Source organism: Crassostrea angulata, chromosome 3 (genome assembly GCF_025612915.1).
Source record: "Crassostrea angulata isolate pt1a10 chromosome 3, ASM2561291v2, whole genome shotgun sequence".
Taxonomy (NCBI): Eukaryota; Metazoa; Mollusca; class Bivalvia; order Ostreida; family Ostreidae; genus Magallana; species Magallana angulata.
The window spans coordinates 47,295,222-47,323,000 of record NC_069113.1 but is presented as its reverse complement, the minus strand read 5'-3'; the positions used below and the strand labels follow the sequence as shown (position 1 = coordinate 47,323,000).

General features: G+C 33.7%; 1 protein-coding gene across 2 annotated transcripts; it reads right to left on the bottom strand.

Annotated features, from left to right (window-relative positions):
• Positions 1 to 220: 220 nt before the first annotated feature.
• Positions 221 to 27,564, bottom strand: LOC128175103 (furin-like protease kpc-1). Of its 2 annotated transcripts, XM_052840514.1 has the most exons (21): positions 27,199 to 27,564; positions 20,206 to 20,310; positions 19,462 to 19,563; positions 17,388 to 17,534; positions 16,826 to 16,902; positions 15,449 to 15,537; positions 13,227 to 13,399; positions 12,602 to 12,814; positions 11,201 to 11,301; positions 10,780 to 10,883; positions 10,460 to 10,577; positions 9,648 to 9,979; positions 9,267 to 9,397; positions 8,883 to 8,971; positions 8,326 to 8,516; positions 7,987 to 8,224; positions 7,457 to 7,566; positions 6,848 to 6,948; positions 4,623 to 4,788; positions 4,031 to 4,249; positions 221 to 3,157 (listed from the first exon to the last, which is right to left on the bottom strand). In XM_052840514.1, exons 1-20 carry the CDS (start codon positions 27,409 to 27,411, stop codon positions 4,041 to 4,043), a joined length of 3,009 nt encoding a protein of 1,002 aa, XP_052696474.1. In that variant the 5' UTR covers positions 27,412 to 27,564; the 3' UTR covers positions 221 to 3,157; positions 4,031 to 4,040. The 2 variants fall into 2 exon arrangements, with proteins under 2 accessions (XP_052696474.1, XP_052696475.1); XM_052840515.1 differs by lacking the exon at positions 4,031 to 4,249 and having other exon boundaries at positions 221 to 1,027.
• Positions 27,565 to 27,779: the final 215 nt, after the last annotated feature.

Below are 27,779 nucleotides of genomic sequence, written 5' to 3'. Positions count from 1 at the left end.
GGTGATTCAAACGTTTGTTATAATCGTTTGCATGAACATCACCATAGCTCTGTGGTTAAAGTATCAGTGTTGTAAACCACAGATCAGTGATGTCAAATCACTTTAAAAAAAATAATTATTAGCATATATTCTAACCACCAAAAATATCTAATTGATTTCTTGGAGCACTAGTTCCCTGATACTTTACATTCCTTCTAAAGAAAACCACAGAAATCTGACCCACTGCTTTGTGTTTATTCCATTTTGTAACTCGTATACATAATATTCATGTTTAAAAACATGCATGAACAAATGTGTCAAAGAAGAAGCCGTTCAAGTACAACATCAAAATATAAGAAAAAAAATTCTCAACAAACATCAACAGTTGGAGTTAAATGTGTAAAAGGTCTTTAGACAGACCCTGGAGACTTATAATGACATAATAAACAATTTATGCCAAAAAATATTTTATTTGAAAAGCATTAAAAAATCAAGAAAGACAACTCCATTTATTTCCTGAAGTTTTTACTGGTTTAAGTTCTATTCTGCATTTTCTTTCTTTCTCTGAAATTTTGTTTCATAAATTCTGCAGCAACGTCCATGCAAATTGGCACACAAAAAAATGAACAAAATGGATTTCTCTAAATAACACTCTAGCACTCTATATAAACTTCCGCACACACACAAGCAAATGCCAATAGAGAGTCTAAACCAAAATGGAAAATTATTGAAGAATGTACAAATTCTGCGTGTCTGAAAAAAAAAGTCCAGATGCATTTCTTACCCGATTTTCGAACTACATGAAAGTTCAACATCATGCTGAATAAACTGAGAAAACTTGCAAAATAAATCATACAAATTAAGAATTACAAACTTATTATGAAATGCAAATACTACAATGGCATTGTGTTAAAAAATGTTACAGCAAAGAAGTTCTAGACCAGACAAGAACAGTATTAAGCCTCGGTTTGAGATCAGTTGGGGTATCCTGGGTAGAGGTAATGCCAGGGAGTTGCTAAAAATATCCGCCTTCTAACCAGACACCTGGCTGAAAAGGAAAATCACAGCCAAAGGTCAGAAAAAAAAGAGGCAGGGTTCCCTAAATAATCTCATCATTAATAACTGTGTTATTGTGCACACAAGTTTAACTGATTTACCCCAGGAAATACATAATATGAATGCCAATTAGATATTAAGAATCCCAGATAAAAAGCAAAACAGTTAAAATATTTAAACTGTATTTGTTCTTCCTTCTTAAGGCATGAAATTATAAATCATTAACCAACAAATATCTTTCACTGTAAAATTTCCTTTGAATTTTTACACATCCAATGTCTGACCTACTTTCAAATGAGTTTTCACTGCCCTATATTATGCAGAAACTTCTTCGATGTATCATTTACAGGATAACTTTTCTGTCACCAAATACTAATACATTTGTACATGTACTTCCCCTTTTTTCTTTAAACAAAATGCATATCTCTGGAAATTAATGGCATGCTCTACATAAGTTATTGTTTTTTCATTCATGCATTCTAACATTCAATCTCCATGCAAACAAATTAATATGAATGTCAAATTCTAGTTTTAAAATGAAACATTTCATCAACAAAACATTCTAATGACAAAAATATTGGGGATCAAATGGCTTCAAACGTTTGATATCCCCTTTTTTGCAAGATACATGGTGATAAAAACATGCAGTGATGAAAAATAATAACTGAGAAATGAGAAAAACAATAAATGTCATTATTAATACACGTATTAAACTTCACATAAAAACTCTATGATAAATCAATTCATTTTTCTATGACAGCAAAAAACTTCACATATATTATACATGTATGCTTGAAAAATATCAACACTCAATAAATCTGGCTATGGCCTAACTCTGTAACTATTCAGTTACCATTAATTTTTGTTCACTCCTAAATAGTTTCCTTTCAAAAAAATACCAAATTTATATTACAAAATCAGCATTTTATAAAACAATCATATACAGTTTATGCATTCATATATAACCAAATTTATTTGTTTAATACATGTGCATGCATGATGATGCCTACCCTAATTAGTCTTCATACGGAAAGACACGCTGTTTTGAACTCATCAACATAATACAAATTCATAAACAAACTTAAATTTCTTAATCTTTATAAACACAGGTATCACAGATATATAGTCCATAACAAATCTTGGACTAAATTGATTGTAACTTTCTAGTTAGCATCTGTTTCATCCTTTTTTTCTTTAAACATCAATTTAGTCCAATTAATTGCCAACGGTGATGTCAGTTCAGCACAAACATTAGCGTCTTTCGACAGTGTAAAAAAATATACATATCACCTTGCGGAGCTTGAGCATGTGTATTTCAGGTCAGCAGACAATGACCCCGTAATGTAAACTAAAAGCTTTACGGTGGAGAGGGGTCAAACATAATCTAGTTGTACTTCACACAAAAACTACGCTGGTGATCAAGCTTAGAAAACCAAATATTAAATGTTAACATATTTCTTGCAATTTTATCAATACTGTCCAGGTGGATACAAAATCTGTTAAAGGGTAACTCCTGAGGGGCTGAAAAAGGTAATCAGGGTCAGTTACAAAGACAGAGGGAGGAATTAAGAGGAAGAACTATGTGCTATATGTACATCACATGTATTTCTATCCCACTGTATTAAGTCTACATCTTCCTTTTGACAATATTTTTAATAAATCAAGAACAATCTCAGAACTGTTAAAGCAAGCCAGTGTAACCAATCTAAAATAATTCCATTCTAAAACTCAACAGTAATCACAAGTAGTCCAGCCTACTCTGTACACGTCATAAAACTCACAAGAATCTGTAAATGAATTGGTCGGTGACCAGCACACACACGTGTTTGAAACATGATAACAATTATCTATCAAAATAATTTGTAGAACATGATAGAAAGAAGAATGAAGGGAAAAACAGATGAAGATGAACATAACATTGCATATAACAACTCAAATCTAGATCATAAGGAGTTCTCTCCCTTGGTTTGGATGTTGTGATCCTCAGTGATCATTAAGAGTGGTATTAATAATGGAGACTGCGCATGTTTGTACTACATGAGTACAACTGGAATGTGCTGCCCTTTCTCTCTCTCGTTAATCCGCTGATGATTATCGTTTACCTGAGGACTCTTAGAGATTGCTATAAAAAGGAAAGACAACATAAATAAATACTGAGAAATTTGCGGAATCATGAAAAGAAATGCATCATTGATATTTCATAAAAGACCGATGCAATTGACACTTACAATGTCTTACATGATTTACCATATATCAAAGTTTTCTAAGATTTCCACATATTTTATATCTCATATGAAAGGATGAACTTTTTGAAAATTACAGTGTTTAAAAGTAAATAAATCCGGTTAAAAAGCAAACAAAGAATTATTCATTGGCCCAACACGTGAATATTGAGTTTCCTTCCACTTCATAGTCACACAAGGGCAAAGGAATGCAAGTACTGCAGCACAGCATAGAGTATGAGCAAGCAGGCTCTTAGTGACACCAGACGTTTTCAAGAACTAATATTATTTGTACATTTATTAAGATGTACCCTCTATGAATGCATATTTTTTTACTATAGACGTCGAAGAACTTCAAATTCAAATTCTTTTCTCATTGTGTCAATACCACTGTACCTATTTTTAGACAGCAATTGCAATTGTGTGACACTCAAATCAATGTCCAACTCTGCTTAGTTTGTTTACATGTATAATTCCAGATAATTTTTAATGACTTAACTGATATGTGAAGACTTGGAAAAGGCGAAACTTTCTGTATGATAATGTTTTTTTATATATATTTTTTCTTATTTCTGTTGTCATAATCAAAAAGTAAAAAAAGTTTTCTGAGTCACTGTGTCACTTTAAAAATCAATAAATCCTTTGTATTGCCAACTTCTGTAGATAAGAAATTTGTATTAAAAGAATGATTCTTGTTGCCTATTTAAATACATGTATTAAGTAATACCAAAGTAAATAAAGATAAAATACAGTGTTTTTAAATAATCACCTACCCTGCCTCATCTAAAGGTCCTCCTGCAGCAATGGACTGTAATGTATGCCTTTCTCACTCTCATTTCCTCTAGACCACCAGCTCGATTTTTTGAGGACCATGTAAACGACGACCAACACAACGAGGACAATGAGAACGGAGCATAGACCCACTAGCACGGTCACCAGCATCCCCGACTGTAGCGCCATTGCTGATTTGGTCTGGGGTAGAATGCACATGCCTAAAAGCATAAATAGTTACTTAACCGCTTCGTGTCCCACTAGTCAAGCAAGGGTTGTTTTAATATGCTGCTGAAACCCTTTTCGTCCCCAAAATTCATTAGGCAGCCAAATTTGTTTTAACTGCTAAATGCAATATCTTATAAGCTGTGTTAGTTTATGTTAACGCACAAAACCACAACTAGATTTCAATCAAGTTATTAAAATCTACCAAACTCTATACAAGTATTTGGTGAGTTTGCATACAAATACGTGAGAGTGATATTTGTATATTTGTCGTGACTTTATTACTGTATATTTACTAGGATATACGTCTTCAGCTATTCAACATTCTCTCCTGTTAGTGCCATTCTTGGATACTGTAGAGCTTCTTACCGTGACCATCACACTTGCAGCATGACCCCTCCTTTTCGTTGTCTTTACAGCACATAACACAGGTTTGTAGATAAGAGTGATAGGCATACGGCGGCTCACAGGACAAACATTCATGTGATCCAGGCCCGTAACACGTCTTGCATCGGTAATGACAATTTCGGCACTCCTATTAAAAGCATTTATTACAATGCATAGATCATAGGACAATTCACAGGTATTTAATACAGTAATCAGAAAAATTTCAAATTCAGCTACAGTAAACTATGGTTAGAGTATCAAAACATTATAACAAATTCTCAGCAAAGTCAGTTTCATTCTCCTATACTCTGTCCCCAGTTTTTGCTTCCACCACTTTTTGCATGATATTTCAATAATAGTAAATACCTTTGTGCTCAAACTACGTTCATTCACTAATATAAAAAATGTCCAGATTATCTGTTTTGAAACGCCCCCTCTACTGCTTCAGTTTTCAATACACATCCCGAAATTGAAAGTCTACAGAGATTTTGCATTGCAACAGCCATTAATAAGCCCGTATGATAACGTTAAGAAATTGCGCGATGTAATCCGAGTGTATTCTGACAGGTATTTGTAATTAGGTCTTTCCACCTTTCAGGTGAAAGACCTCTTGTTTTCATTATGTTTTTTATTCTTCTTCTTTTTTTCTATTTAGCTCAGGGTGACTTTTTTGTTATTAGAGTTATCCAAACAATTTAAGCTTTATGTAATTGCTCATTAAAAGTTATGGTACCAATTGACCCTGTGTCAAAGAACTCCGAGAACTTACAGAGTTATTGCCCTTTGAGAAGGAAATGCTTGTTATCGCTACTCCTCTGAAACCATAAGAGATAGAGATTTGGAACTTTTACCAATGTCTTCATCACACTTAGAGGGTTCTTCAATCTATTCATACCAAAAGGATCTGAGGCCCCCTTGTAGTAGTTATTGCCCCTGAAAGTATTTCCATAAAATCACTTCCAACTTTTTGATTATTTATCCTATAGAGACTTCGGACCACTTGGGATGGAAGCGTCTACCTTGGCCAAACAAAATGACATAAAGGTCAAAGGTTAAGGTCATTTGAGAAGCTGTTAATTAATGAGTTTTTATATCTCTTTTGTTTAGGGTGGTAGAGAAAAACTTTTTTATGGATGTAGTAGGACATCTTAAGACATTTTAAAATATAGCCCCTTGGCTCATACCTTTGAATAATTACAGAGTTTTAGCCCCTATTGTACGAAATGCTTGTTATCGCTACTCCTCTGAAACCATAAGAGATAGAGATATGGAACTTTTACCATTGTCTTCAGTACACTTCTTCAATCTATTCATACCGAAAAGATCTAGGGCCCCCTTCTAGCAATTATTGCCCCTGAAAGTATTGAAACTTTAATATAATCACTTCCAACTGTTTTACTATCTATCATAGAGAATTCGGACCACTTGGAATAGAAGCGTCTACCTTGGCTGAACAAAATGACATAAAGGTCAAAGGTTATGGTCATTTGGAAGTCGGTTAATTAATGAAATTTCATATAATTTGATATACAGAATTATAGTCATGGTTTCAATAGCTTGCTGGATTGCGCAATAAGGTATTCAATTGGGTCAGCCAGGTATCACATCAAGTCCTGTGGTTACTCAAGTGGAACTTGTTTTTACAGTTAACTCATTCATTTTGTACAAAGACAGCTAGCCTGTAGAACACTCTCTTCTATTGTTAGGTTTACTGTTTATATGATTGTGTAAAGAATATTACCTTGGCTCAGTTTTGTTCATAGTGGAAAAAATTCAGAAAAGTAATTCAATAAATGTTAACGATATATACAACATGGAATTCTGAAATAAATGGCTTGAAAATTAAAAAAAATCTCTTTTAAAATCATTTATCATTTTATGGCTTAGTAGTTTCCCCATTTTATAGTACAACATGTATCATAGGTATAATAATTTTTTGTATACCTTATTGAGCAATCTAGCAATTCATTAAAAATATTAAGGTGGAAAGACCTCTAATTGTTCGAGAACAATTAGCCTACTAGTTTTATTAAAAATCATCAAAAATTGATGGAAGCAATAACCTGGGACAGACTATAATCTTAAAACTGTCTTTAGATATTTATGTACTGTCTTTGGATAAAACAATTTATGTTGATAACAAATCAAAATTGCTCAGCTTATCCCTGGCCTTTATTGTAATCCTGTTTAACTGTATGTGTACGTACCATATTGATGAAATCATAATACTGTTCTCTGAAGCAAGAGCTCTGCTGATGGCAGGTGCCCTCTCGCTTCAAAAAGTCACCGATGCAGTTGTTACAGTTCCCTGGAAGCAAATGATTCATGCAAGTAACAGAGAAACAGAGCATGTGTATGTAAAGGATAAAACAATCCATATATAAAATGAAATACATATACAATTTAATTCATTGTTTGTACATGTATTAAGAAACACAAAATGGTAATGATATGTGACAAAAACAAGATGGAGATATGTGTCTATAGAATAATCTTAAAAAAAAAAATAATCTTATAAAAATAAAAATATATCTATAAAAATATAAATATAAAAATATATATAAATATATAAAATAATCTTATTGTCAAGAAAACTCTTTGTACATGTGAGATATGTCCTTTACAATTTTGTACACTGTGTGTTTCAGTGTATACTGTTCATTTTCTATAGGGTATTCAACATTCCTTTTATATATCTATAAGTGTCAGTTTTTTCTTGTTCATTGCTTATGCAGTAAGTACAAATAAAAACACACATAAACTGGCTGACTACTAAATGGGTTTTTTTTAGTGAATTACAGCTATGAACTAATTACCGTGTTGACAGGCGTGGCACTCTGTATGAGATGTTGATTGGTCCATCTTAACAACATATGGTAAAAATCCATTGGGACAGTTTGGGAGACATTTACCATTATGAAAATAGCTGTAACAAAGAAAAAATGATGAACTGCTAACTGCCTAGATTTTGCTGCAATTAGTAGTGACAGAGCAAACTAAGTGCAGAATTTGTAAAAATACAAAACTTTGTTTTTTAAATGAAAACTATAAAAGCAATATGAGAGCGATTGTTAAATTGGTTTCATAAATATTAATGGATATAAGTTTTCAAAAATTTTAGGAAAAAATCACAATATTTTAAGCAGTATGGATTTTATCATCTTTTTTACTTTGATGAACAATCAATTTGAAGAACTGACTCAACAACAAAACCCACAAGATTTGGTGCTCAACAAATAAACTATGACACTGCAGAAAGCATTATCATATGTTGTTCTCTTGCTTTAAAAATGGTCTACATACATTTATAGTGACTATTTCAAGAGATTGGTCAGTTACTGCGTACCTTCCTGGATCACAGAGAACACATTTGTCATTGTCCTGACACTGTAGGCAGTTCTCGTCACACTTGACACACTGCTTCCTGAACCTGTAGTAACCCTTGGAGCAGACGTTCTCGGGGAGGTAGCACTTGTTGGACAGGAGGGTCAGGGTCTTGGGACAGCTGGAACACTTGTCCTGATTCTCCTCGCATGTCTCACACATGTTGTTACACTTCTGGCAGATTCTATGACCTGAACTCTCTGTAAAAGTTTTTAAAAATGTTAGTTTTTACAATCACAGAAACAGAGAGAGAGAGAGAGAGAGAGAGAGAGAGAGCCAAACAGACAGGCTGGATGAATACCTAAGAAATATCCTTCAGGACATTCCACTGAACATTTTCCTTCTTCCGGTAACAGGAAGTACCCGTCCCGGCATGCGTAACAGTGAGAGCGATAGCCATACTTAGATGTACAGTTCTGACACTTGGGGTCGCATGGAAGACACTTCCTCTGGAACTCCATGGTTCCATGGGGACACTCCTTCACACAAGCACTGAAAATTTTTGTTGTCATTCAATTAACACATGTAAAATACACATGTAGAATGCTTGGCATCAGTTTAAAATATTTCAACAACTATAGTACATACTTCTTACTAAGCTAATTAAAATCAATTTCTACAAGATCCATAAAATACAAAAATCATCATTCAATGAAGAACATTTGATAAAAGAAATTTTGATCACTGATGTCAGATGGCAGAATAATGATGTCCTAAATATATATATATTTTATAACAATCTATAGTCTAAGAAATTTTTGATACAATTTAGATTAAAGTAAAATAACTTTCAATCTTTTGATAAAACATACAGTGTTTTTATCTTTCTTCACAGTTTAGACCTGACTGACAACTTACCCAGCGTCCCCCATCCGTAGATTTTTACAGAGTCTGCAATCCTCCGGCCGACTTCCTGAACACGTGTCTGCACACTCATCGTCACATTTCTAAAAACCACATGTGCAGTAAATGTAGACCAAATATGCAGCCATTTGTGCCTTTTGTAAAAGTCACATGAAAAGGGCATCAAGAAAATCTCACTTAAAACATGAATTTCACATAAAGTTAAAACATTGTTGCAATTTTATTTCATGTAAAATTCATGTTTGACAAAATTGCTTTTGTATTTCCTAAATACTTTGAAAGGAAATGTGTGTTTCAATTCCCTTCTTTTAATTTAATAACAATCTCTTTTAGATGAAACCTAGAGAAGTTTTCCCAGTAGGCTGACTTCTGACTTACAGGGGGGAGTGTAGTTCCTGTGAAGACTGGTGTTTCCGTCACCTCCGGTTGAGTATTAGAATCCGACTGCTTCAGCCGGATCGGATAGTCCTTTGTTCCATGCAGAATCAGTGACCAGGATACAAGCGTTCCTATAAGGTTCATATGTACATTAATCTCTTCAATTTCATTTTTATATCTATAAAAATATTTAAAAAATTTTATTTCAATGACAATGGTTCACTTTATTGAATATGAATGCAAGGTACTTGATTTGTATCCATAAATATACATGTAATTACCTACACTGTCTGCAGATATTACAGATAATTTATGATAAAGAATCTAGTATTGCCCATTCCCACTCAGAGTATTTACTTTAGCTTGGCCCTAACACCATACCTTTGGCCCCATTGGGGGGTCTCGGCCAGCTAGAGGCTGGGTGCTGATCCTCGATCTCCAATTTCCAGGTCCCCCTGGGATTCTCCTCCCAAAAGTGGACCGACAGAAAAGCCCACTGGTTGAAGCCCCCTTTGTTCATGTCCGAGGGCCGCTTAGGGAGTAAGGTTGATCTGGTGCCACTGGGTGAGGTCAGGTGGATGACCAGGTTACCACGGCGATAGTATGTCAGGGTTAACTTGGCTTGGACGTGTTCTAGGTAATTGACCTCATTTGCTGTGCCTTGGCACCCATCAGTATTGACTGAGCTTGAATATGGTGTCCCCATCAAATTTCTATAAAAATCAGATACATATATTTAAATTAAAAGAACTTCTGATCAATATAATTCATAACAAACCAGTGACATACATGTATGTAATTAAACTTTTGGTAAAATAGTATTATATAATTATCGTACAAAATGTATAATTTGTACATTTAACAAAAAACATAGCTTTCTTCCTTTTATGAAGAATTTAAGACTTTTGCTTATTCATGGGGATGTAGTTTTGTGGATAGGTCAGTTTTTAGTTTCAGTTAGAAAACTAAAACTTTCATAAATGGTTTTCATCGAGGATCTAAATTTTTGGGTGAGAGCTACCCACAAATACGACGAAAATTGAGCCACCACAAATTCTAATGATTCCACAGTATATATCTAGCGAGTAAAATGATTGAATAATCATTAACAGAAAACCCATTTTTAACAGCTGAACTTATAAAAAAAATATCTGCTTTTAACTGCTATCTGTTACATTGTATGATAAGCTTACACATTATTGTCCCCATTCAGAATTGTACAGATGTGTTTTGGTGGAAGATTGGTCCATCGTAGTCCATAGTCTACCATAGCTGTAGCATTCATCAGTCCGTAACCATACCTTAAGCTCACTGGAAACAGAATTAGTTTGTTTAGCCTATCATCCCTTTCAGCAGCTTTATGCTAAAAATTATGTACAGTTTTTCAATTTAATACTTACATAGTCCTTCTTTACTGTATCAAAATGGTTAAGTCATATACCGATCAATCAGATAAGCTTTACAAATTCTTTCTTCATTGAATCAAAATCATTAAGTCATAGATGAGGCTGACCTTTCCTGTTTTTGCCATTAGTAGTCCACATTCCGTCCTCCATTGGTTCAGGGTTAGAGGTCAACAAGGTTATATACTGAACATCTCTCCAGGTCAAGGATGGACTATCAAAAGAAATGATTATTTCTAATATCTGAAAGCAGTCACTAAAAGTTTCTTTAAAAAATAAAATCTTATTTTTCTATGCATGACTTGATGTTCTTATTTTGTCTGTATCCTAAAACAGTGGCCACTAAAGACTGTTGTCCTTCTTAAAATAAAAGAGATGTCGATGCAAGTACATTTTTGCCATGCTGATGCTATACCTTACAAAATGACACACAGTTTGTTACTAAAATCAAACTGTCAGAGACCCCCCCCCCCCCCCCCCCCCCCCATTTATCTAAATTTTCCTTTCTATCAGAACGTGAGGTTATCTTACTTGGCCTCTAGGAGCAGGGCCACTAGCCCCGCTGCTAGTGGTGCAGAGGCGGAGGTCCCCGTGTGGCTACTGGTGCACTGGTTGTGGAGATCTGTTGATATCTGGAACAGCAAGATGTGGGATATCAGCAATATCAGGACACACTGTACATGTATTTCTTACAAATTACATCAGGAATACATACTTCTTAATAAAAGCCTAGTTATTCCTCCTCAAGAAGGTAGGGAAAAAAATTGTATTGAAATAGAATGGTTGTATTATCAGTATATTATCAGAACATGTAATGCATCAGCCCGCCAATTGTTTAAATGTACCACCAGTACGTGTTCTACATTTTAAATCTTAAGGTCTCAAAAGGTTTGCTAAATGACCTCTCTAAGTACCATTTTAATACTGAATACATTGTGATTTTGTAACAATTCTTTTTGTACTGTTTTTTCAGGCACCTCAATGAACTAATGCAAAAGTAAATGCAATACCTGTGGTAATATAAATCATGATGCGACATCACATAGAAGAAATGTTGACACATCAACCAGTGCTATCTAGATTTAATATTTAATCAATATAGTTTTGTGTTGTTAATATGGCACTTAATTTCTGATGACCAGCATCAATATGATTAGCTTCTAGTGGGTGATAACTTTTAATATGATTCTGTGTATTTGCTTTACATGAACCTACAAATATCACATTGCTTATTTATTGCAAAAGGGATTAAATATAATTGTAATATAAGCCTACTTGACATATGCATAAAAAAGATAGGTCAAAATAAAAATAAAAACAACCCAAGAGAAAATACTTTATACGGTAATTCTTATCTCACTGACAAGAGGCAATAATTAAATTTCATGTGCCGGTAGTTAGCAAAGCGTAATTAAAACATTTAAGACTCATCTCTCCTAATACATAGATATTTTCCTCTTTTTTAAGAATCACAATTTTTTATTCAATTTAATTTCTAATTTTCAATATTTCACGCTTAAAAAGAACTAAATTTATGTCTACTTAATATTTCTGTAGCTGCAGCAAATGCCATTAATTGGCAAAAATAGAAGTTACACATTAGTGTACAAAACATGGCACACATGTACATGCATTAATAGCGTGTAGAAAATCCCACAGGTGCAGTATGCAACACAGTATTGATTATGGTAAAACCTGTGCTAACATTTTACTTTACGATCTTGATCTCTCTCTCTCTCTCTCTCCCAGTGCATCATCAATGTATAAATTTTCTTAATTGTTGAACAAGCACCTTTTAAAATTTCTTCATGATGTATTCTCTCTCTCTCTCTCTCTCTCTGAACAAATACATACACTGCAGAAAGATAAAATTCCAAAGACACAACAGAGAAGCACTATTGGATTTACTATTTGGAGTTAAAAGCGGCTTACGATTTGTTTTTCGTTGTAGGCGCCGCTGCTGTATGTGGTGGCGAGGGTGGAGGAGCACTCCTCCAGGTACCACGGTTTACGGCCGTGCTCCGACGTACTGCTGATGGACAGGGTATAGATACTGTTGGTGTATCCATCACAGTTACAGCTGTCAAAGGCACTGCCTCCATTACCTGAGGCCCACACAAAGATGTTACCCTTCCCGCCTCGACCCTACAGAAAGTCAACACAAACATTCATCTCAACAATAGTGCAACATGTACTATTTTACATGTGTATGAATAATAACTATCAATAAAATGATGTTCACGATTTTGTTTCATTTATATTTCCAATAAGAATATTGCACAACTACTACTTTCAATAGACTTGCAATGCAATACCTTTAAAACTTCAGTCTGAGAATAGAATTTCTAGAAACTTTGTACAACATAATGTGTAGGTGTCCATATTTACAGAAAATTTGGATTGCATTATTTTCCCAAGAATTTTGTCCCATATGAACATACTACATGTAACAATAAATGTTACCTAAACAATTCATAATGTTTTTCATTTATGTCACAGTAATTTTAGGATGCCTTTCTTTTACATGTGCATTACAGAGCATACAAGGTAGGCTAACTTGTTCTATGCCGGTGATGAAGGCTTTCTTGGCCAGGGGGCCCGGCCCGTCCACCACCCGACCGTCATCATCTGGCCCCCAGGAGGCCGAGTAGATGTCAATGTGGGTTCTGTTAAAGCTTAGGGAGGCAGCCTCCACTGCATCGGACACATCTCCGTCTAACATACGAACACCTGTATGCATAATTAACATAAAAGCATGATAACAAATAAAACAGGAAAAAAAAGAAACAAGAATAAACATCCAACAGATGCACGAAAGGTGATAAAATCTGTTTTGTTTGAAGCAAAAGTATTCTGGGGCCATGTGGGAATTTTTACGCATTTTTAAGTCTTTTCAAGCTTAAAAATAAATGTCAATGCAAGTAGATGTAGTAGACAATGTCAACATTAAATATTTTCTTGGAAGGTTGAAAAACACGCTAAAACAAATTAGGTTTTATATTTGGTCCATTATGCAGGTCTCTTTTGCACTGTTTATTAATAAAAGAAAATCAATAGCTTTCTAATCAAGATATTTATGATTCATCTACTCCCTCTCTTCAAAGGAAAATCTTAAGTTCTGTCTCATTCTAAGCATGAAAAGAACTATAGAGTTTTTCTTTAGAAAGAGCTAACATAAACACGGTACTTTAAATGCAACCTCAGCTTTTGTTTGCTGTTGATCAAGTCTTATAATTAAATACTCTGTAGACATAATCACTTCCTTTTCCAGAATTTAAAGAAAATGTTTTTTAAATCTCTTTTTATCCACTTTACACTTCCTTGGAGCATAAAATATGTTCACCAAAATGGACATGGAAATTTTCCTAATTCAAAATGACAAATCCTTCTAGTAGTAGTTGTATTATTATGTGCATGTACTTAAGATTCATACACCATATGCATGCACATTTTCCTTCTTCCTTCGCACTTTTTAAAATACAAACAAATAAATTTTCATAAACAGCTAATCAATATATATATATATAAATATTTTGAAATCTATATTTTAATTCATTTACTAGAACAATTCTCAAGGATTGTCAATTTTTTTTTAGGTTCATTTGGACGTTTTTTTTTAGGGATTATGTAGCCATAAAGAGAAAAATGACATTGTTTTATAAATTATTAGGTGTGTTCATTTCTGGAGGAGGAGTACCCCATAAAATCCATGAAAATTGAGCCATGATAAATTCTTATGATTCAACAGTACTTAAAAATTTGTGTGCCGAAGTCTCCTTCATCTGATTCTTGGTGATTCATAGTTCATATTTTCATATGTCATATAATTTTCCTTGAACCAATTAGGTGTTGTATGACATTATATCAAATAAACCTCCAAAGATATAACCCAATCAGCAATTCTGTTCCAAACCTTGACAGAGTCTGCAATATTTCTGTCATAAACAGTCATTTTCAATCTGAAGTTTAAGACTTCCATCACAAATGCCAGTAAGTTTTTGCCACGCAATACCTGACAAAATGACACACAGTTGGCTACTAAACAACAGCTCTTTGCAGCACGCCTCGTAAAACTCATTTCCTTTTCTCGTTGGTATGATATTGATTCAGTAGATGATGGACAGAGAATTAATGTCACAGCGTCGACACTAAGCTAACACGCGTTAAAAAAGTCTTCTAAGGCTTTACAATATTCTGCAATAAAGTGCACCAGTTTAATTTCATATTCAACGAATTACTATCCGTTTAATGTCACTATTAACATCTAATGGGAGAGAGCAATAAAGTTTCTGTACAAGCAATATGGCCCCCATTTCTATTCACATCACTCCAACTGCATATAGCTGTCACTCGGGACAGAGAGTATCTGAGAGTTCAGAGAAATATTTGTGATTATCGTGCTGATGACAGAAATATAAGGCTGATGTCTTATACTTTGTAGATACAATAAAACCATCATTCAAAATAACTCAGGGCATTCAAAGAGCAGACAGATGGGGCATACTGCCACTCAAAACCTACTTGATGTATCTCTATATCTATACATATTGTAGCTATATTTATATGTACAGGTTATTCTCAGCTATGAAGAAAGATTGGTAGCCTTTCACATATACATGTACAAATGACCTAAGTATTTGATCTAAATCAGCATTTATTTGACACGAGTCAATTTCTCTATTTCAAACATAGTAACTGATCATGAACTACACAACATACAGAAGGTAATGTGATAATTATCTGATGAAAGCCAAGGGCTATTCTCCTTAGTGTACTCACCCCCTATCCTGGAGTTGTAAGCTGCCCCCACCACACATTTGTTATTGTTGGCTTTTGCTGCTACCTCCCCAGCACAACGTGTTCCATGTCTATATACAAATACAAACAGAATTTACAGAATAAAATTACCAAACCTTGGATGTATAAAACATTACATTTTCTCTATGTCTTTGTGCAAAATATCACTATTTTGTAAGTTTCATGAACCGGTATAAATCTTGATGGACCAATATGTAGCACACTGCACTTATAAACATGCAAAAAAGTCGCAGTGTATAACGAAAAGAATAAGTTAATGACAACTGTCAATTAACCAAACTATAATCCACTGGGGTTTGGATACATACCAGTATACAATAAAAAAATACATGTATATCTAATATTTTCAATCATACAGTACCGGTAATAAAAAACCCATTTTGATACAGTAAATAACCAAATGTGAGGGAACATTCTAAGGTTTAGGGGGTTTATGACAGTAATTTATCAAATGTAACACATCATCAATAAAATACATAGACAGTTCTCCCTTAATTGTTGTAGAAAACATTAAATACTGCAAATAATACCGGTATATTTAAAAAGTTTTATTATAGCACTATGTCCAAAAATAAATTTACAATGTTAATTGGTATAAAAATGTGAGAATTAATTAATGTACTTAAGGTTAAAAAACTTCATAAGGTACAAATTAAAACAAACATGACAAATTTGTCAATCACAAGCATACTAATAAATGTTTCATTCTTAATTTCATTGATAAGTGGGTTTGGGAAACTTTGAATACTAGCTGACAAAAAAAAAAAACGAAGCATGATTTGCAACGTTTCATAGTTGTCAATGATAAGGGTAAAGAGTGCATATTGCCAAGAGGAGTAGATAAAAATATGTATTGCCTGTTAACATATGAATGTAGGGGGTTTTTGCTAGGATGTACATCTATCGTTTAAAGTTTTTCTAATGTTTTTCAAGTGTGAGCATAAGGCAACCTTAATTAGTCTGCAATTGCCGTCACTAGTGATACTAATCTTTTATTGATTGACAACTATTTAGTCTTTATCAGTTACATTAATACTTAAGGATTGGGGACTTGGAATTTCAAGGATTTTTTTTTTCCCTATACAATACTGTCTGTTATATCATTTATTTTGTCCATCACTGTCAGATCAACTAATGTAACAGCAGAACATAAATCACAGCATGTGCAGTTATTAAAGAGTTTCAAACATAATAGACACTAGATTTCTCATCAAAGACAACTAAACATTCAAGCTCATCAGGTTTCACAAAAAAAATCAGAGTGATGAACAAATAAGCAGAGCAAATGAGAAGTCCTTCAAGTTGTTATTGATAACTCTACATGTTTTATTAATTTACCTATTTTCGTTGGACGGGTCGTATCGAGGAATCGGATCTGGGTCATGGTTGTTGACATCGTAACTTGCGTATGGATCCTGAAATGACAAACGTTTTAGTGCTGTTGTATCATGATTCATCTAAATTCTTGTCCACAAATTTGTTTTTAATGCATTAAGTTTAAATGTTAATTGTTCTTGAGAAGTACTATCTGCCAAGATGCATGACTTTTAAAGGTTTTGTTTTTTATGCATGCAGTGTTAACTTTTGACATAAAACAGAAAATCAAGGGCTTATAAATCTAAGGAGAAAATTCTCTTCAGAAGCAAGATATCATCTTTTTTCTTGACATGGTTACCCTTAACAAAGATAAATCACCAGGCATTATGCATCTGACTGGCATTATCCTACATCAATATCGAAATGCTACTCAGTTGTAGGGCTGCAGACCAATCAGTTAGTTTAACTTCATGACATTTCCTTTCTGGAGAAACATTATGTCAAAGCTAATTATCAATTCTATTTTGAAAATCTCTCTCTCTCTTTCTCTCTCTCTCTCTCTCTCTCTCTCTGAGAGACTTACATAATTCTCCTTCAGGTCATCATGGGTGCGCTCAATCCCGTCATCAAGGATACTGACTACCACCCCCTTTCCTGTGTACCCCATCTGCCACGCCCCCTTGACTGACATATCGTAGTAACCACTGTTTCCCCTGTGGCCTCCTCCATTCTGAAATTGAAAATCACATCAATTATTCAAAAACTGAAATAAAAATTGGTCCTTCATTAGTACTAATTAGTGGTAGTACAACGATATTGCTTCAACTATGCTGTTTAAAAATTGCTGTCACACTAATGCTTTCTGGCTACGGTGGTCTTGTGGAAAAGAAAAAGTTGGGAAATTTACTATAGAGCAAGAACTACATAATAACCCCCTCCCCAACAACAAAACATGGTTTATGAACTACTAGTTAATGAATTGTTCTATAGATTTTTCGCTTTTGTCCTTTTCCATTTAACCCTTCTATCCTCTTCTTTGAATCTGTTAACAATTTTATTTATAAACCATTTGAATAAAAGTTTTGTGAACTAACAGTGGCATAAAGTTATTCTTAATACATGTAATTAAGCGAAAAAGCAGTCTCAGAAAGTTATCCGTAACACATATAATATGAATTAAATGCAGGCATCATTAATGTATATATAGATGATATACCCATATTTGAAGAGTTAGCCACACATATCAAGACACACTGATACATGACTCGTTTAATTCACAGGTTGCTTGACTGCTCATACCGCTTAAAATGCTTTTCCTTCCTTCTTCAATTTTCAAAATTTTCAGAAACGTATTCAATCATTTAATGCTGAATAATAAATAAATTCAACTTAATTTGAATTTGTTTAAATCACTTTTTGGGTTCACACTAACTTCTGTGTACTTTTAATAATTACCTAGACTAACCACTCCGATCAGGGAATGTGACTAATACCTTTATTTAGAAAATTACAGTATTTATTTAGAAAAATACAAATTGAATCAAATTACTGTTAGATTCATACTACGCTCAACTTGAGTTCAGGAAATGTAACTTAAGCTAATAAATCAATCACAATTACTAATAATTGTACAATATTTCTGGAGGACGATTACAGCTGAGATCGGTGTTTTCCCGCAGAGACTCGGGGAATAAGATTGTGCTAAATAAGGGTTATTCCATCAACTGTTAATTGAGGAGACACGGACGCACACAGGCCAGGCAATCAATGCGAATCTTTTCTGTATCAATTCTGGCAGATCTAATTTACATACGATGATGACCATGGCAAAGATGGGTTTCTAGGTTGTATGTGAAACTTCATGCTTTTCTGCTTAGCCATGATTTTTGAAATGAGAATAGACAGCTGTAGAAAGTGAAGATTAGGCAGATTGGTGAAGGAAAGTCAAAATCATACTGATACATTTGTTCAATTTTTCCTTAATCATTCCTAACCTTAACATTTGCAATAAAAAAAAATCATCATATAAAAGTACTGTATTAATTTACAATAAAAAATATCAAAAGGAATCCTGACAGAGATCTTTCTCTCGCACGTCTTACTAGAAGGTGTAAAATCTGGGCACATGTCACAAAAAAAATTGAAAAGACAGCCACATTTTTTTTTAATACCAATATGCTTCGAGTCTTGCCTGTCAATTGTCCCATCTTTCTATCAATTTATCTGTCTGTTAAACATTAGCTATGGTTTGTCCTGCAGGGGCTATGCACCTACAGCCCACACTTATAGTACATGTATAACCAAGCATCTTGTATACTGTCAGACTTCATTAACAGCTAGTCAAAAAGAGTGTTCAGGAAATTGTTTTGGAGGAATCCTGATTGCAAGTTTACAATCTTTTACCCTATCTATCTACAGAGGAATGTGTTTGTCACCGACTGCAGTGTTAGGACACGTCAAGGATCCCCTACGCCTTCATCATTACAAAGTGTCTGGGGGCAAATAAAACCGACCACATTTTGTCAGTTGAAACAACATCAAACTACTGTTTATGTTCCTGACTACACAGTCTAGAGATGGACACTGACTCCGGTGATCTGTGGTACCTGTTCTATGGGTTGTTATCATTGACATGTCTGATCAATTAATATACATACCAGATACCACTGCGATCTCCACAGGCGGTCATTAAAGTTATTGAAGTCATTGAAATCTCTCTTCACCCTGCTCTTTGCTCTCTGTTGTTCAAACCAGCGGATCTGAAATTTCAAAAGAAATAAGGGTTACTGTCCCCTATCTGAAACTACCAGTACTGGTATATATTGATTCCACACACAATACTTTTTATAAATGTTTCATGGCCATTCAGTACATAATTCATCCACTACATGTTATACCAACAACTATTTAGAAAAATAAAAATCAATCCATCAAAATAAATGTATTGTGTCCCACGAGAAAAATTGTTCTTATTAAATAATTTTACAAAGGAGCAAAACAGCTGTGTTATAAAATCTAATACATTAATGATGTTGAACCAAATTTTAAAGAATTATAAATAGTTGCATAGAATTTCTTCAAACAAAATTCATATACAAGTGATATGGAGGGAGAGACTTTTTTGCTTTATTTATTTGCTACCATCCCTTTTCAGAGAGTTACCGGTAATGTCTGATCTCAAAGATACTAGCTGATACAAGTGTAGTAAGATGTAATAAAACTTCTTGAAGGTTTCTGAACGCTGACTGTCTATTCCTGATACTTGGTGTTCAAAGAGAAAGATATGCTACAAGATTTAAAACCTCTGACAACCTCTGAACTGCCTACATGCAGGCTGCATGACAACCCTAAATTGTTAATGATAGTATGTGCCAATGCTGTAGATAAAAAGCCTTCTTTACCTCGGGTTCCTTCGATAACTGTTGATGGTGCTCCAGGCTTGGATTTGCAGATCTTTTACTAATGCGGGGATGGTGAAATAAATAATGGTCTTTTAAATCTCCTATCTGCAAAAAACAGAAAACACAAATAGGTTCAATTACAAAATATGTGTCACATTTTGTAAGCTAGGGCTGTAGCAAGAGAAGCAATGATTAAGCATTATTTCCTGGGGGTGCTGATGAAAGGGCTGATACCTGTAACATGTACTACATGTACAATCATTACTTGCCTCACTACATACCAGTACATGTCATACTTGCCAACCTCCAACATGTAAAAATCTGGTCATGACCAGATTTGGAAAGTAAAGAATCTGGTCATAGCGCGTATCAACATTCACGACATATTTACCATGCATTTCATAGGTATATACTGTGCAATAGAAATATGTGTTAAAACTTATGTGTAATACTTTATTGCAAAGAAGCATTTTAACTAACAGATGCTGATTTTGAATTTTGTAAAGTGATCTGACACAGAAAATGGTAGGTTGTGTTCAGCTAAAAAAGATGTAAAAAGAGTTTCTGCTACATTAACCTTGCTTTTGAACTCTGTAAATGATGGCATGAAAGTTGTAAGTGACTTGGAAGACTTTTGTGTATTAAAAAGGATTCTATACATGACTTAGCGTTTTTGAATGTTTAGTCAGATCATTTTGGGCACAAAATCCAATATTCAAATGTGCGTTACATAGAACACAAAAGCCTCGTTTTGTACTTGATTACTTTGTTTTACCTATGGGAATTCATTTTCTCAGATATGTTGATAGGTACAAAAATATCGTTTTCTTTTTGTTGGTTTTGATTCCGCTGGCCCCGATGAAGACCTTTCCTTATTGGAAGCCATCACACTTAATGATTTAAACCTTCGCTTAGTCAAAACAACTCACGATAATGATTACACTTAATGTGTCTGTTATAGCCATCGGCATTGTTTACGCGTTACATAATCCAAGCTCAGCTTGGGTTCATAACTGGAAGTCAAACGCGCAACGTAATTTACGAACCAAATCCGGAAATCGGGAGATTTTCGGGTTGTTCGACAAAAATCGGGTGAAAAGCATGACCCGCCGGGTCATAAAAAATAATCGGGTGAAGGGTTGAAAAATCGGGTGTGACCCGACGAAATCGGGTCAGTTGGCAAGTATGGTACATGTATTATTGTAAATACCTAGTTATTAGTTAGTATATGTACATGTACTCAGTACACCTGTACCTGACCAGATTATCCTCTCAGATAATCCTCAGTATTTATATACAATTCAACATTAGATTACAATGAAGTTATCTGTAAAACTTCCTTTTTGAAAATATTGAATTAATATTCCTGATCCTAATGTTCTCAAGTGTCAAGTACAACATTAATCATCTAATATTTTGAGTTTACTCTAACAATTCTGTAGTGTCAGTATTTTTACCATTTTAATGATGATCAAAATAAAACTTTTTTACCCATTAATGTGTAAAAGCATCCCAATCATTTTTTGAATCACTATGATAATCAAAAGATGACGTTACATGTATATTTGGAATCAGTATCATGTGATCCACAGATCAAATAGTCTTGAATTGATCTTTAAAAAGGTCTATCTACAGATATAATTTTAGACTGCAGAAAAGTTATGGGTACATTTAATCCCCATTTCCCTTTTATTTATTAAGTTAAGGGAAATGGTTTCTTAAGTTTTATTGATCTAAAACAAAATGAAAAATATTATTTTTCTGTTATAATAATCAATAAGAATTTTAAAGTAATTTTGTCATTCCAAGTATAATTCTTAACATACTTTTTTATCCAGAATGAATACAATAATGAGACAGAGTGAGCAAGGAGAGAGAGAGAGAAAGAGAGGTAGAGAGAGAGAGGTCTACAAATAATATTGCAGACATTAACAGAGTACATTCTTTATTTTGATTACATACATGTTATGACTGTGACCTTAAACAATCCAACATGAGTTGTGTGTATTAGCAATGGTACTGACAAATCATCATAAAACTTGTCAATACATTGTGATTTTACATCAATTGACCTAACTTGATCTACAACAGCCATAAAAAGGTCAATCACTCCAGTCATATAGGGATCATCAAATCATCATAAGGCAATCTTATGGGGCCACCATACAAATCCTAACAATATGTACTTAAATACTGTCTATACAGAGTTATGGCCCCTTGTGGAAGGTAATGACTCAATATGTGAGGTGCATTTCCTTAACAATGATTGCTATATTATCTGCTTTATTCATCGGTCATGTCTGAAATGCAGGAAATTCATGAGCTTGCTTAAGGAGATATGGGACAGCCTTGACTACTAATTAATGATAATTTTACTTCTTTTCTGATTAAGTAATCATCAAAACACATTATCTGGTGTGCAGAAAGTCCCAAGTCATTTCCTGAGGACTACTGTAACATTTACTAAAATGACTAGTTGCAGTATCATAAAAGATTCTGAATAAAATCACTGCTAATTACCACTAGTTTAGACTTAGTCTTTTTAACACAGATGTTAACTTAATTATTGTTAAAGAGGAAGAATGAAATAATGAATAATTGCTTGGTCGCAAATCACAGCTCTGACAATCATTAATTGATAAATCAGTCAAAATCTACCAGATCAAACAAACTCATTAACATTCAATACACATTTCTAACAAACTGTCTGTCTGGGTGTATAGTTTCATAATGTGTTGACTTTACTAGTGCTACGTGGAAAACATGACACAACCCCAGACTGCTTTAAGCTGCATCAGAGAGAACTCACTTAGAGAGGCAGTGAGGCATCACAGTACGGGAAATGATCCGTGAAAGTCTGGATAACCTTTGGATAAAATTTCAAATAAAACAGCCCACTAAGGCTGTTCTTGCTTTGATAGGCTCAAATGTTTCAAGTTAATTTCATCAACATTGCAATGGGAAAGAATTACACAAGTAAATGTATATTATAGACATTGTAATACGGCTCACATTGATAAGATAAGCCTATTCCCAGAATGGGATTTGCAATATGCATCGTGTAACCTATCCTACAGAGGAAGATAGTTACAGAAATAGAAAATTTCATGAAAAAAGAACATATTATTTGTATATATCTAAACATTAATAAATGATGATTTGGGCAACATGCTGGTAGTTATTGAGAATTGTGATCTTCAAAGTGCTAATATCAACTTCATTAAAAATTAATGCTTCATTCAATCTCAGATGATATGAAGATCTTGCACATATTGGTAAAAGCTGTACATGTATATATGCATGCATATTAAGACTCCAAATATCTTATTAAATTCATGTTGTAATCTTCTTTAGGTCTAACAGACAAACAATTTTTTTTTGACAATGAATTCTGCAGTTCATATGACTTGGAGTCATTAATTAATAATTAGCGGAAAATGGAAATTCATTTTTCAGAAATGAACAGCACAGAAAGTACACTTCGTTATATAATTGTGAAGCTATGGTTCATAAACATCAAATCGTTGAAGGAACTTCATCTATCAGTGTCGGTAACCAAGAAAATACAATTAATGTTAAATTAGTATTTTGTTTCTTAGCTACATTTTTCTACACAGGTGTTTAAATGCTTAGAGTTCAGGACTCTCTTATATTAAGATCTTTCACATATTCATAATTGATAAAAGCTGCATATACATAGACTCCAAATATCTAATCAAATTAATGCTGTAATTTAATTTCTTAAAGTTCAATAGACAAACAATTTTTTGGGATAATGAATCTTCAGTTTATAAGACTTGGAGTCATTAATTCATAATACATGTATGTGGAAATTCATTTTTCAGAAATTCAGCACAAACGTACACTTTACTTATACTTTGGTGAACCAATGGTTTGCAAACATCAAATCTGTGAAGGAACTACATCTATCAATGTCGAAAACTAGCAAAAAATCTGTTTTCTGTGGAAAATGCAATTTATGTTAAATTAGTATTTTGTTTCTAAACTTGATTTTTTTACACTGGTGTTCAAATGCTTAGAGTTTGAGTTTGTCTTAAATATTCATCAATCAAAGCTAAACAAAATGTCAATACAAGTACTAATTGTTCACTTTAGTCAAATATTCAAGTCCACTGGATTCACCAACTTTCAATTTATCATGACTTATAAAATGTGTATTGCAGATTTTGAGGGACACAATTGTATGCATATATTTTTAATCCTCTTAAATTGGAAGATTGATATTTTATCAAAGACATGCTCAATGGGTTGAAATATTCATGAGTTTCTAAAGATCCTACAGTTGTTGATAGTTCATCTTAGTCAGGCAAAGGCTTCCTCAATTATCATCAATACAAACTTAACTTTTATTTTTCCTATTTGCAATATAAATTTATATAATACAAAACATATCTACATTACAAAATAATTATTCACGTATTTGGGGTTTTTGTTTTCTGTATCAAAAATTCTTCTTTTCTTAAACACACTGGTACATATATCACATGTACTTCAAATCTTCAATGCTATGTTAAAACATAGAGAGATTTTACAAAAGAGAAGACTACTGCTTCAGCTGCTGTTAATTTTGACCATACATTATGAAATAATGTACGGTTAATTGCTACTGATTGATTTCTTAAAGAACAATCCAATAAATGTCATGCAGGATTTTATACATTAATACTCAACAAGTTCACCATAGGACATTTGTAAATCTTGATAGTCTCACTAATGGTAATACCAGTACTATTGATTTTATGGAAATTCACTTAAGTCTTTCACTAACACATGTAGTGATATATAATAATCCTAGTTCTCTTAAACTGACACCTGTCCATTATTATATTTACCATCAGAAAAGTGTATGTATTACTAAGATTTGTGCAAAGTGAAGTTATAAAAAAAAATTAAAATAATAAATACATTGTACATGTATATCTTATCACAAATGCTCTAAAATAAAACTCAAAGAAAATGCACAGCACCCAGTTCATAAAATATATCTGTGATTCAAGATTCTCTGTTACTTGTTTAGGAGAAAGAAACTAAAACTGTTTACTGCAAGAATATTACATAACAATGAAGAGCACCACCCTGGAATCAATTGACACTTAGAAAGGCAATGTTCATGCATAAGGCAAATTACAAAAGAGGACACTGTTAATATTGAATGCAGGACTGTGTTAACATCTCAAGCACTATTAACCACAGAGTTATCTCCGCAGATATCTATGATCCATATAAACACATGCATTATTCTAAAAAGTACTTTCTTCCTGTCGATCTTTCAAAAATATACACTGTGCAAATTTAGGGAGAAAAGTCTGTAACAACCAGGAATTTTTGATACAGAATAAATTGATGGCTATAGGAGCATGTACATCATATGCTCCACACTTATAACTACCGGTAAACAGTTAAATTTCATCTACAAAGAACAAGCCTGTATAATTGTACATATTTCCTGTACTTCCTGAGTGTCACTTTTTAACTACGGTAGATATTGTATAAAATAGTACAGGAAATTTTCCTGAAAAAAGTTCTTTATTAGGACAAAATTACTGTGGTTGAATATAAGGCCACTATAAAAAAAAGATATATTTTATGAAATAAACTGGTTGGGGCCAATTGCCCAAATGGGATATAAACTTAAAGTGCAAAAAAAAAAAATGAAAATTTTTCATTTTGTAATTTTTTGTATAAATCTGCATTCATGCCTATCAAATGCAATAACTTTTGGTTTTCAAGTTTTCCTATAAGCTTAGAGTTTGTAAGATTGATCCTAAAGAAGTTTTGGATATACCTAGGGATCAATCTCTGTAACAGTATAGAAAAAGCTGTTTACCAAAAGTTTTGCATATTTCATCTATTCTAATGCAGATTTATCATAATTTTAGCAAAATAATAATTTTACCAAATTTATATTCCATTTGAGAATTGGAATATTATATCCCAAACAGGCTATTATATATCACATTTGGGCTATTGGTCCCAACCTAATAAACAATAAAATAATGGCAAATTACAATAATTGGCACGGGCCCTGGAAGTTATTGTAAATATATTGCATGTGCATGTATAAAAAAGTAAGGGTAGGACACTCTTTTTGGGTTGAAATCGGGTTTGACGAAGTCTGGGCGTTCCTCAAAAGAAATTTCGCGATAAATCGTTCAAGTATACTTTACTTACGACATATGTATACATTCGTTCAGCTCCAATGCTGTTCCGTCGAAGAAAAAGGTGTTTTTATACATCCAAGTGCCTAAGAATTTCGCTAGACTGGTTTACATCCGGTTTAATCGCAGTAAATTAAAAGATAAGTTCTGATTGGTCATTTTTCTGCTCGTCAATAGCACTCGGCACACCTCGGCCGATTCGTGTCTCATCTAACGTACGTTTGATGTAGGTTACGGAATCGGCCGAGGTTTGCCGAATGCGTCAATAGGTGGCGAAACTGATGCTAAAAGAAAGTTTAAGCGGCATATTTAAATGTTATAGCATGTACACTGAAAAACAATTCATTTTGTCATGGTGAGTATGTATCAAGTGTTTGAAAGGAGTTATGCATATAGATACTGGGTAGTTTGGTCTTTCAACAATGAAAAAGATTGACAAATATTGATAAGAAAAGACATAGCCTAGGCCTATAAGATATATAGGCCTATCAAAGGTGATGACCAATCAGAACTTACCTTTTGATTTACTGCGATTAAACCGGATGTAAACCAGTCTAGCGAAATTCTTAGGCACTTGGATGTATAAAAACACCTTTTTCTACGACGGAACAGCATTGGAGCTGAACGAATGTATACATATGTCGTAAGTAAAGTATACTTGAACGATTCATCGCGAAATTTCGTTTGAGGAACGCCCAGACTTCGTCAAACCCGATTTCACCCCAAAAAGAGTGTCCTACCCTTACTTTTTTATACATGCACATGCAATATATTTACAATAACTTCCAGGGCCCGTGATAATTGGAATACATACCTGTCCCATATTTGTATATCCATGTTTTGTAGCTATTCTGTCTGCTATATGACTTCCCCCTTCTATATGGACGGCTATTTGATTCAAATAGGTGCACTTAGTATGCTGACACGAAATAATGACAAGTAAACAAAATAAACTGAATCCCCGACTGACATTCGACAAAAACAACGCTGAAAATTTCGTCTGTCCAATACCAGAAATGAAACCCATGGCGGATGAAATAAACAAAGAGTAAAGAGTTTTATCACTCAGTAATAAAGAGACATGTTCAAGAGAAGTTCCAACGTCGGCCCGTGTTAATTCACAGCCTACTTCAAAGTGAAACACGTCAATCGACAGATCAAATCAGGAAGTAGGCGACAGTAGCTCCGCCTAACGGGCTACGTCACTGGCTTTCGATCCCGATCAAATTAGCAGACAGCACGGTGAGCACGAAATCAAAACATTTTTTTAATTACATCTTTACTCTTATTGCGATGAGCACAAATGTATATCAGTCATATTGTTCTCTCTGTGTCAATGACGGAATTTGATTTTTGATTGCATTAATGATTTTATTGCTGTTCAAAATAAAGTCC

Coding starts and splice junctions, on each gene's coding strand:
- LOC128175103 (XM_052840514.1), bottom strand. CDS start 27,411: ATGGGTTTCATTTCTGGTATTGGACAGACGAAATTTTCAGCGTTGTTT. Junction 11,302..12,601: donor CCTACAACGAAAAACAAATC/GTAAGCCGCTTT, acceptor TTGCTGTTCCAG/ATATCAACAGATCTCCACAA. Junction 9,398..9,647: donor ACCCCCCAATGGGGCCAAAG/GTATGGTGTTAG, acceptor TGAACCTTATAG/GAACGCTTGTATCCTGGTCA.